Below are 11,821 nucleotides of genomic sequence, written 5' to 3' on the forward strand. Positions count from 1 at the left end.
TCAGTATTGGGGATGTTATTCCCAATGAAGAGGATATGAAACCAGTAGGATATCAAGGTCAAATGGCAGGGTTTAATTTTTTTCATTACAGAAAAAAGCTCTCTGTAGCTAGAATTCTGCTTTCAATCTTCTGATGATTTAATGAAGAGATCCTTAATGAGAAAAGGATGAATTCTTATTAATACTTAAATTTTAGACTCATTAGCCATTTAAATTAATTGAGATCTTCATTTGGATGGTCCATCTCACAGGATCACAATTGAAATATCAAAATTGGAATTAAACTAATATTCATTTGATGGAAATATTGAATTCAAGGACTTATTTGTATATGAACGCAAAAAATGTTTTGGGATCGTATAAAGGTATGATGCTGTAGTTTGCCTCGTCGTCTGAAGACACTTTTGGTTTCCGAACAATAACTTTAGTTTAAGCGAATGGATGGTTCAATTCCACAAAAGAAAGGCTGGGATTGATTTTGGGGATGATGGTCCCAACTGTTTAGGAATTATTAAAAGGCCAAAAACAAGCATTTTTGTACTTTCTGGACAATACCAGGTAACTTGTGTGTAAGTGTATGGATCTCTCTGACATTGTACCACAAGGTTCCATATCACAAAAGGAAGGCTGGGATCAAGTTTGGGGGTTATTGCCTCATTCATGCAGGAATTAGGGCCAAAAAAAAAGGCCAAAAACAAGCATTTTTCTAGTTTCCAGACAATAACTTGTGATTATCAAAAGTGTATGGATCTCTCAGAAATTGTACTACAAGGTTCCATACTACACAGGGAAAGTCTTGGATTGACTTCGGGGGTAATTGCTCCAAAGGGGGATTCAAAAAGTTTGGGGTTCCATTTTTTTTAAGGGGTTCAAATTTTTGAAAAGTTTCAAGAAGAAATCTTGAATTGCACAGTATTGTGCAATAGATTTTGTAAGATCTTGACATTTGTTTTGTGTCAGAAACCTATGTTTTGTCAAAAATGTATCACAATCCAAATTCAGACAGTATCAAGCTTGAATATTGTGTCCAAATTTGCCCCAACTGTTCCTGGTTCAACCTCTGTGGTCGTATCAGGCTGCACTCAGCGAAGCATTTTATTATTTGATGAAAAATATCGTAATAAAAAACTTTTTTCATTTTATGAAATATCTTATTAAAGGACTTATTTTCATTTGATTGAAATACCTTATTAAAAGACTTATTTTCATTTGATGGAAATACCCTTATTGAAAATTTCATCTACACTTTTTAAGAATAAAATTGATATTTTTCAGGAATGAGAAGGAAGGAATACCTGTTCAACTCATCAATCAATTAGATGTTTGTGTAGAAATACCTCAACAAGGAATTATAAGATCATTGAATGTTCATGTTAGTGGAGCACTGCTTGTGTGGGAATATCGAAGGCAACAACTAATTAATGGAAATTAAATGATGGAGCTCAATTTTTATCTGCATGTTACATTCATGCTGCATGTTTGCTAAGCTGAGATCTTGTAAAAGTCAAGTCTTTCAGAATACAACAAAACTTTATCAGATTATTTTCAAGAAGCAAACAAAATAAAACATTGTAAATTGTTATCTCTGATGACCATGAAATATATTAAAGAAGACTAGTCAATGAGATTTCTATTCATTATTTTAAAGTATGTAAAACCATGAAATCCCACAAAAAGGCTGCAATCCACAAAAACAGGTACCAACAAAAATAAATGAATCCACAAAATAGGGTTACTAAAACAGGGTATTCTTGAAATGTCAACATGTAGACAAACATGGTTCACCTGACCTTGACCTCGTTCAATGGATCAGTGAGCAAGGTTGTTTCCGTGTTCAAGTACATATCTCAGACACTACAAGTAGTGGGTCAAATATGTTTGGTAAATGGAATGATGTGTACTTGCCTTTATTGCAGAGTTCATCTAACCTTACTTCATTTATATTGTAGATAGAACATGGATAATGTTAATTTTATGTAATGACTTATACTTGTTGTATAATATAAAATTAGAGGTTGTGGTATGATTGCCAATGAGATAACTACACCAAAGTTCAAATGAAGTGAATGTAAGCAATTAAAGACAACCGTACAGCCTTCAATAATGAAAAAATCCATACCCTAAAGTCAGCTATAAAAGGACATGACATGAAAAATTTGGAACAATACATTTGAGAAAGTTTACGGCCTAATTTATTACAAAACAATTTATGAAAAAAAATATGAACCAACAACAACTACCGGACAACTAGCTCCTGACTTTGGAAAGGCACATAATGTATACGGTGACCTATAGTTTTTAATTTCTGTGTTATTCAGTCTCTTTCGGAAAGTTGACTCATTGGCCACAATACCACATCTTCTTTTTTATATAATCCTTTATGACAAATTCAGTCAATTTGTAAAGCAGATTGGTGTAGAATTTGTAAAAAAAACCAACAGATATCACATTCTATATATACATATATATATAGTTTTTATGGCATATTGTTTATGGTCATACTTTTTTCCAGACTATTTATTTCCTTTCATTAGCTTTCAGTAAGGGGTTGACCATTTGATTTTCTGGGAAAGGGGGTAAGTTTGAAAATATATACTATGGCCTGGTATGAACTGAAAAAAATGACTTTGCGTAATACAGGATGAAAATGAAAACTTTGCAATATGAAATACAGGATATTTGTAGATACACGAAGAAGACCATTATTTTTTTTCTGTTAGGATTGTTTCACAACTGTCTTGATTATATAATTTGAAACTACTTATTATCGCAGGAAAAAAAATCCAATTTGAAACAAGGTAGATAGATTGAACATTATAAGGTAATGCTGAATAACCGTTCAGACACATTTACAGGAACAAATAATTGAACTTAAGAAAAGATCATTACATAAAACAACTGTATGTTTAATAAATCAAATATGTCATGATGTTATCTTCATTTTATCCACTTCAGAATGTGAAAGTTTACAATCAAAGTCATTAGAAATTCTACCACTGTCTAGGCTCTGGGTATGATCTTTTTCTATGAATTCCTTATAAAGGTCCTCAACTGTGATATTTTCATTTCGCACTAAGTCTTCTATGAATTTATTAGTGTCCAAAACGCTTGACATTTCTTCATGTTTGAGCGAGTCTGTATCACCCTGATTAATGGACACATGATCAACACCACGTATAATACACTGGGGTAATAGTTCTTCTAAATATAGTGTCAGTATTTCTTTTTGTTTCACATTTGGTGTGTCTGCAATATTTAGAACCTTCAGATTTCTGAAAGACAAAAAAAACAAAACATAAAAATTAAAATTAGTACTTGCTTGTATAACCACCAGAGTTCAAATGAAGTGGATATATGCAATTATAGGTCACCATACATCCTTCAACAATGAGAAAAAAACACATACTATAAATGTATGGTGTAATGCAATAAAAAAAAATGAATTTGAATTAATGAAGACATTAAATGAAAATAAGATGAGAACTTGATTTTTACAGATAAAATTAGATGTGCAATTACAAGGCTTTGAATTAAAATAAATCAAAGTCTACCTAATCATATGAGAAGTTGTAACTTACGGTAGATGATGTATACATGCTATGCCATGTTCTGTACCTAATCATATCAGAAGTTGTAACTTACGGTAGATGATGTATACATGCTATGCCATGTTCTGTGACTCTCTCACAACCACTAACATCAAGAACCTCTAAAGTATCAGCCAACATTTGAAGTTTTGACAGGCAAAAATCATCTATATATTTACAGTTGCTTAAATTCAAGAATTTCACCTTTTCTAATCCCTCTGAAAAATATCAATTATGCTTTCATTGGTTTTAAATATCTCCATTTGGTAATTAGATGAAGTAACATTATGATAGCAGGGAAATTCATTTATTAACATATGCTCATGCTGTGTGGATGCAGTAGAATGTATCCCCGTGCTTGTTGTGTATGCCCTGATATTTTACAATAATGGGTTGTTTGCCTATGTATTCTCATAGATATTTGATTTTGTGGTTCTGCCAAAGTTTGCATACATGCATATATTATAACCACAACACTTGGCAATCATATCACATCTCATTATTTTCATATATATAGAAAAATTTAAGTTTGTGTTTTAACTGTACCCACAAAAAAACCATGAAAATTTGTATCCAGCAAATACATGAAATAACAATACTGAATTCACAGTACGATATTTTATTGTCAGTTTCCACGACAAATATAAATACCTAAGTTCTCAAGACCTTCATATAATAAATCAGAGTATGAAGCATCAATTCCTTCTACAAACATATTGTCCATCATCCATCGTGGTAAAGTATATGCTCCAGTATGATCCCTTTTAATCCAACGATTTCTGTCCAATAATTTAACAGCTCCTCCTCTTCCAACTATAAAATGGGCTGCTGCTAATTCTGGTCCTAACGTTTCAAGTCTTGCCTTTTTCTGTCTAGATAGTTTAAAAGAAGATAAACATGTGCATTAAGAACTGAGCATCTACTGGAACACTACATTTTCGTTTTTTACAATTGTGAATGTTTAAACCGTAAAAGCAGTCTCACAAAAGCAAACCTTTTTTTCACAATTATATTTTTTAAAATATGAAAAAGAGTTAAAAAGCATGGTTCAAACTCACAATCTCATTGAAAACAGAATACAGTGAAACCTGTTTAAACCGAACCTCTTCAGGACTTAAGATTTTTTTTGTTTTGGCTGATGTTCGGTTTCGTCAGGTTCACAATGCATGCAATTTGATATGTCTGTGCTTAAAAACATGTTCGGTTCAGACAGGATTTCGGTTTATGCAGGATTCAGTTTAGTCAGATTTCACTGTAGTATTAAAAATCACTGTAAATGATTGTCTTAGACCTAAAAGGGCAACAAGGCCATCATGCTCCCTTGAGTTGATGAAAATAAATGGCATACAAGCAAGAAATGCTTTTCTCACATAAAATTCATTAAATGAGTTCTTACTTCTGGTTGTCCTGCAAAGCTTTATATGTTTTCAGCTTTGCTTTGTGTACAAATAATTTCCAGTCTAAATCTTGGTTTAAAAAAGCGTAGTGATGAGGTTGAAGTCCTTCAAATCTGAATGGTTTGTTCCTAAAACACAATAAGTCAATAGTAAAATCTAATTAGAAGAAATGTTTTTTCTATAAAGTATGTTCACATTTAGTAGTTCACAACTGTTGATTGTTTGTTTAAAATGCAGTCATTTTGCTTTTGATGAAGTTACAGTTTCAGCTAAAAATAAATTTCCATTTTGCATATTCCATCATATTAACAAATGAGAGTTTGGCTTATTTTAAATCCCTCAGTTTTTTTGTTTTGTTTCATTCGTTTGTATTTTCTGAATAGATTTATCATATTTGGACATCAGTAAATAACTATTGCATCTGACTTTTAAAGCTGCTTCTGTACATTTTGAAGATAAACAACTGAAAGGGCTTTTGTAAATATGCAGTTTGAGCCTATATATAGAGAATATCATATGGCTTTTTCAATATCGCATCCGTATCAACCAGAGACACCAAAATAATCCCAAGAGCTCTGCTCGAGGGATTATATTGGTTAAGGGTTGATACGGTGTGTGATATTGAAAAAGCCATATCATATACACTTTATTATATATACATATACCTCAAGTAGATGTTTTTTATGTGACATGACTTCATACAGATAAGGAGGTTTGAAATGAGGTCATAAAGATTATAGGTGGTAGTGTAATGGGGTGTGTAAAATCCTGACTATTGAAAAACAAATAAAAGATAAAAAAAAAAAAAAAAAAAAAAAAATATTATAGGTTTGACATGTCATACAGATTAGGGATTTGATAAAGCCTTTGCAACAGTGACTGCAATCGATGACGTGAAGTCATACAGATTAAGGGTGTGATAAAGCCTTTGCAAATGTGCTGATATCGATATCATCACGGGTGGCTGATACAGCACGCTTGCCAATGATTGTATTACACATACAATATATCTGTATTTACTACTAAGTATATAATAAATAATTATATCTGGGCTGATTATACATGTTTAAGCGTAATCGAGCTATATACAAAATTATCTCCCTTTACAATTATTAAAATTTCTGGTTCTCACATATTATTTTGAAGAGCAATCTTAAACTCTACAGCCATAATAAAGAAGAATTGTTGATTTAAATTATTCAAATCACTTTTGCTTTAACAGTCAAAAATAATCTTCTGTACACATTATATTTAAGTAATTTTTCTTCATCTATTAAAAAAAAAAGAAGCTTATTCAGTCTGTATTTTCATTAGTTGAATTAGCAATTGTTTTTTTATGCCCCATAAATGGACATTATGTTTTCTGGTCTGTGCTTCGGTCCGTCTGTTCTTCCTTCTGTTCATCCGTCCATTTGTTCGTCTGTTTGTCCCGCTTCAGGTTAAAGTTTTTGGTTGAGGTAGTTTTTGATGAAGTTGAAGTCCAATCAACTTGAAACTTAGTAAACATGTTCCTTATGATATGATCTTTCTAATTTAAATGCCAAATTAGAGATTTTTCCCAATTTTCACGGTCCACTGAACATAGAAAATGATAGTGCGAGTGGGGCATCGTGTACTATGGACACATTCTTGTTTCTTCAGTATTTGAATGATTTCTCTTTATTCTAAGGATCATTCATTTCTGTATTCTTTTAGTCTTAATTATTTTTTTTTCCTTTATTCGTTTGGCCTTTTTTTCCTATTCTATGAACCCCAACTAGACCCACTTAAATCATGATTAAGCTTTAAAGTTGGAAATTATGTACATTTAAATTGTATGTTATTATTATGCCTTTTTTTTTTTAAGGTTGTATTTCAAAGTTATAAATTATTAAAGAAGAAACTGAAATGTTATTAAACAAAAATTTCAAGGGGAGATAATTTATTATACTCAATCAAGCTGCACATTGCTATTATGAGCTAAAAGACTTTAAAAAAAAGTGTAGGTTTACAGAACCTGTCAAATCCTTAGTGTAAATGCAGGGTTTCCTACTTATTTGAAGCTCAGAGGTATAAAATATATAAATGAATTATACTGTGACCTAACTGATTAGTTTGTGCACTGTTTATTCATTGAAATATCTGTTCATAAATATATAATTACTCATCAGCTACTTCTTCTTCTGTTTTTCCATGGACTTCTCTTTTCACAATCGCACAAAGAGGATTTGTCTTTGATAGACTATATCTACACATCAATCTCCTCTGCCAAAAAAAATATAGACTTTTATAAATACATGTATATGTTGTGTACAAGGTGTAAATTTGTACAGGGTTTTTGTACAAGTTATAAGTTTTTTGACACCAACCTTCTTGCAACAGGTGATACAGGTTTATCTTATAAAATGTACTAGTGTAATGTTTTAAATTAAAAAAAAATATACTCCAACCTAACATTTAGTGCTATTCTCCTTGTCTTCAAACTGGAAATGAGGATACCTGAATGGTTTAAATTCTAATTTTATTTTTTTATTTTTTTCCTTATACAATATTCATATCCATACAAAATCTTTGTGTGGTCTTATAATGTTATTGTATCAATGCTCAGTATTAGACTGTATCATGAAGTTGTGAAAATATGACAGAAATATGCGAAGCAAAAGACTGTGTGCTTGCATCATCCATTTTTGTTCAGCAGGTCATTAAACACTGCAACATTACAACTTGTACACAACATATATATGGTACATTTAATACAGGAGATTTAACTCTTTCCATACAAAGATGGTTAAAAGAATTTTTCAGTTCAAATAAGTTTTTCTAGTGCATGGTTGTAGTTTTTATTATACGACCACATTGAAAAAATTTTGGTTGTATATTGGTATCACGTTGGCGTCGTCGGCGTCCAAAGACTTTGGTTTTCGCACTATAACTTTAGTATAAGTGAATAGAAATCTATGAAATTTAAACACAAGGTTTATGACCACAAAAGGAAGGTTGGGATTGATTTTGGAAGTTTGGGTCCCAACAATTTGGGAATTAGGGGCTAAAAAGGGCCCAAATAAGCATTTTCTTGGTTTTCGCACTATAACTTTAGTTTAAGTAAATAGAAATCTATGAAATTTTGACACAAAGTTTATGACCACTAAAGGAAGGTTGGGATTGATTTTGGTAGTTTTGGTCCCAACAGTTTAGGAATTAGGGGCCAAAAAAGGGCCCAAATATGCATTATTCTTGGTTTTCGCACAATAACTTTAGTATAAGTAAATAGAAATCAATGCAATTTAAACACAAGGTTTATGAACACAAAAGGAAGGTTGGGATTGATTTTGGGAGTTGAGGTCCCAACACTTTAGGAGTTAGGGGCCAAAAAGGGGCTTAAATAAGCATTTTTCTTGGTTTTCGCACCATAACTTAAGTATAAGTAAATAGAAATCAATGAAATTTAAACACAAGGTTTATGGCCATAAAAGGAAGGTTGGGATTGATTTTGGGAGTTTCGGTCCCAACAGTTAAGGAATAAGGGGCCCAAAGGGTCCAAATTAAACTAAGTTTGATTTTAACAAAAATTGAATTCTTGGGGTTCTTTGATATGCTGAATCTAAATTTGATTATTGGCCCAGTTTTCAAGTTAGTCCAAATTGGGGTCCAAAATTCAACTTTGTTTGATTTCAACAAAAATTGAATTCTTGGGGTTTTTTGATATGCTGAATCTAAACATGTACTAAGATTTTTTATTATGGGCCCAAACAAACATGAAAATAAAAGGCATAACAAATAATGTAATGGTCTACATAGGTTTAGTTTCGCAAAATTATTTGCATAAATCACATTTCAAGTAACAAAACATTACAGATTATTTCAAGAATTTTATTCTTTTTAACATTTTTAGAACAATTTCTGTGAATTTTTTACATGCTAAAATAATGAATTTATCTTCAGGAAAAGTTACTTCACAGATAATTTTATGCCCAATTTAGCATTATGTTTTCTGGTATGTCCTTCATCACAGAGCTTTGGCTCACAACGAACAGCGAGCTATAAAGGGCCCCAAAAATTACTAGTGTTAAAACCATTTACACAGGAAAAACAAAGGTCTAATCTATATAAAAATGAACTAAAGGCTCTATAGAGCCTGTGACTCTCACCTTGGTCTATGTGAATTTCAACAAAGGACACAGATGGATTCATGACAAAATTGTGTTTTGGTGATGGTGATGTGTTTGTAGATCTTACTTTACTGAACATTCTTGCTGCTTGCAATTATCTCTATCTATAATGATTGGCCCAGTAGTTTCAGTGGAAAATGTTAGTAAAAATTTACAAATTGTATGAAAATTGTTAAAAATTGACTATAAAGGGCAATAACTCCTTAAGGGGTCATCTGACCATTTTGGTCATGTTGACTTATTTGTAGATCTTACTTTGCTAAACATTATTGCTGCTTACAGTTTATCTCTGTCTATAATAATATTCAAGATAATAACAAAAAACGGCAAAATTTCCTTCAAATTACTAATTTCGCATCTTCGCTAGCCAAGGGTTACGATCCACTCCCGCTCTCTTCACCCTTGGAGGATTGAGATAATATTTCGGAGACACAAGGTAAGGATTTTTATTGGTTGCAGTAGAAACTCGCTGCATCCAATCAAAAAGCGCCTATAACATGATCACGTGTAAATGTAGAAAGTGTTTGTAAACAATTGCCACGTGTTTATTGTGCAACAAGTCTTTACATCACTAAACATACGACTATATTTAGTGACAACTTGAATGTTTTTAATCAACAAATAGAAGTTCCTGTGTATGTTTCATGAACAAATGCATGGATGTTGACGTATATTTTCGTTTCCGGCTTTACCAAGTGGGTAGAATCAAGACACTACCATGTTTTTACCTCCAAATTGAAGAGTTCAAGTGCTACCATTGGTCAAGAATAATGTATTCGGAATGGGCGTGCCTTTAATCTTCCGATAGATGGCGCGACATTGATATCACAAATGTTGGCTCAATCTGCCAAGGGTGAAGAGAGCGGGAGTGGATCGTAACCCTTGGCTAGCGAAGATGCTAATTTCGGGGCAGCAACCCAATAACGGGCTGTCCAAATCATCTGAAAATATTTGAGCAGATAGATCTTGACCTTATAAACAATATCACCCCCTGTCAGATTTTCTCTAAATGCTTTGGTTTCAGAGTTATAAGCCAAAATCTACATTTTACCCTTATGTTCTATTATTGCCATGGTGGCCATCTTGATTGGTTTGCCGGGTAACCGGACACAATTTTTAAACTAGACACCCTAATAATGATTTTGGCCATGTTTGGTTAGATTTGGCCCAGTAGTTTCAGAGGAGAAGATTTTTGTAAAAGTTTACGGACGACGAATGACGACGAACGCCAAGTGATGAGAAAAGCTCACTTGACCTTTCAGGTCAGGTGAGCTAAAAATGAGAAAAACTTATGAACCACATAAACAGACGACAACCAATTGTTCATTATAATATGATCTCTCTAATTTTAATGTCAAAGTAGAGTTTTGACCCCAATTTCACAGTCCCCTTTACATAGAAAATGATAATGCGATTTGGGCATCTGTGTACTATGGACACAGTCTTGTTGTTCATATTTCAGGGATAATTTATTTGTTAGAGTCATCAGGAATAAAAAATCAAAGAGCTTTTAAGTACTAAACAGTAAACAGTAAAGATTGCATTAATTCATCAGTTGGAAGTAAAATTAAATATTGCGTATTGTTGTCCATAAAGCATTAACTGGTTGTAGTTGATTCAGCTAAAATTCAGTCAATGGGAGATAACTCCAATTTTTTAAAGATGACTTAAACAATGACATTATTTATATCTTTAAAACATATATAAGATTCCTGCAACTTGTAAAAATTATTTTAATTTTCTTAACAGGTGTAACATTGTTTTGTGACTTCTATATCTGAGCATATATTAAATTGATAAATAATACCCCAAAAAAGCATGAAAATTCAATTAAGTTTTTCTGAAAATCAGAAAAATAGGGTTGGCTGATCCATAAATCAAGAAAATATATAAAAAAAAACCTGACCTAATTATATCTTCTGGTATTGTCAGGAAATATTATTAAAAGTACAAGTTGAAGTATTAATTGGTTTTTCTGTGTACATAGTTTTACATTATACTTGTTTGTACAAATTTTGGATAGGTGTCAGAGCAAACATAATGTTAACCTGCATGTGGGAATTTCTATGGATTTCCTTACCATCTATTACCATGATTACTCTGATGCTTCGATTCATGTGAATGTACAGTCACCTACAATAAAGGTCACCTCTTGGCCTCAAGTTTATGCCAGACAGGCCCAGGGACTGCCAGACTATACAGAAAATCGATCTGTCTCGTCGGGTCACACATGTTTTTTTTTGTCCCACTGTTTTGTAGTAAAAACCTATGCATTTTAAAATCAAAGGTCACTTCTCTTGTAAGGTTATTTTTCTCAGGTCCAAAGGTTTGACTACATGTATGATGTAAAATCAAATAATTTTTTTTTAAATCATATCAAATACAAGGCCTACGTCTTGCAGAACACCATAATAAATATATAATATTGGCGAAAAAATACAATATATGAATACATAGTGTAGTTTTATACAAGAAACATTAAATAAGCCATTAAAGTAAGATTGCGACTAGATAAAAATAAAATTATAGTTGTCTTACCAATGCCATTTTAAGCCGCTTAAGTTCCTGAAAATATTGTTTTAAAGACTGTAAAATTTAGATATATTGCATATTTACACATCGTTATAGAAAGATTTATTCTAGACAAACTGTCGGAATTAATAGAAGCTTACATGTATTAGCGCATTTT

The 11,821-nt window shown here is 32.1% G+C and overlaps 2 protein-coding genes across 5 annotated transcripts in view; one reads left to right on the top strand and one right to left on the bottom strand.

The window, feature by feature from the left end:
* LOC143068733 (tRNA (guanosine(18)-2'-O)-methyltransferase TARBP1-like) overlaps positions 1-1,625 on the top strand; it is a 43,649-nt gene extending 42,024 nt beyond the window's left edge. For all 3 annotated transcript variants that reach the window (XM_076242999.1, XM_076243001.1, XM_076243000.1), the window contains one exon: positions 1,276-1,625. In XM_076242999.1, the coding sequence (XP_076099114.1) occupies positions 1,276-1,432 (157 nt within the window). In that variant the 3' untranslated portion in view covers positions 1,433-1,625. The remainder of the gene's footprint in view (positions 1-1,275) is intronic.
* Positions 1,626-2,890: 1,265 nt separating this feature from the next.
* Positions 2,891-11,727, bottom strand: LOC143068736 (distal membrane arm assembly component 2-like). Of its 2 annotated transcripts, none has more exons than XM_076243005.1 (6): positions 11,671-11,727; positions 7,128-7,228; positions 4,984-5,112; positions 4,239-4,459; positions 3,643-3,805; positions 2,891-3,272 (listed from the first exon to the last, which is right to left on the bottom strand). In XM_076243005.1, exons 1-6 carry the CDS (start codon positions 11,677-11,679, stop codon positions 2,924-2,926), a joined length of 972 nt encoding a protein of 323 aa, XP_076099120.1. In that variant the 5' UTR covers positions 11,680-11,727; the 3' UTR covers positions 2,891-2,923. The 2 variants fall into 2 exon arrangements, with proteins under 2 accessions (XP_076099120.1, XP_076099121.1); XM_076243006.1 differs by lacking the exon at positions 11,671-11,727 and adding an exon at positions 11,213-11,231.
* Between the last annotated feature and the right edge of the window lie 94 nt (positions 11,728-11,821).

The sequence above is a fragment of the Mytilus galloprovincialis genome, chromosome 3, assembly GCF_965363235.1.
Source record: "Mytilus galloprovincialis chromosome 3, xbMytGall1.hap1.1, whole genome shotgun sequence".
Classification (NCBI taxonomy): Eukaryota; Metazoa; Mollusca; class Bivalvia; order Mytilida; family Mytilidae; genus Mytilus; species Mytilus galloprovincialis.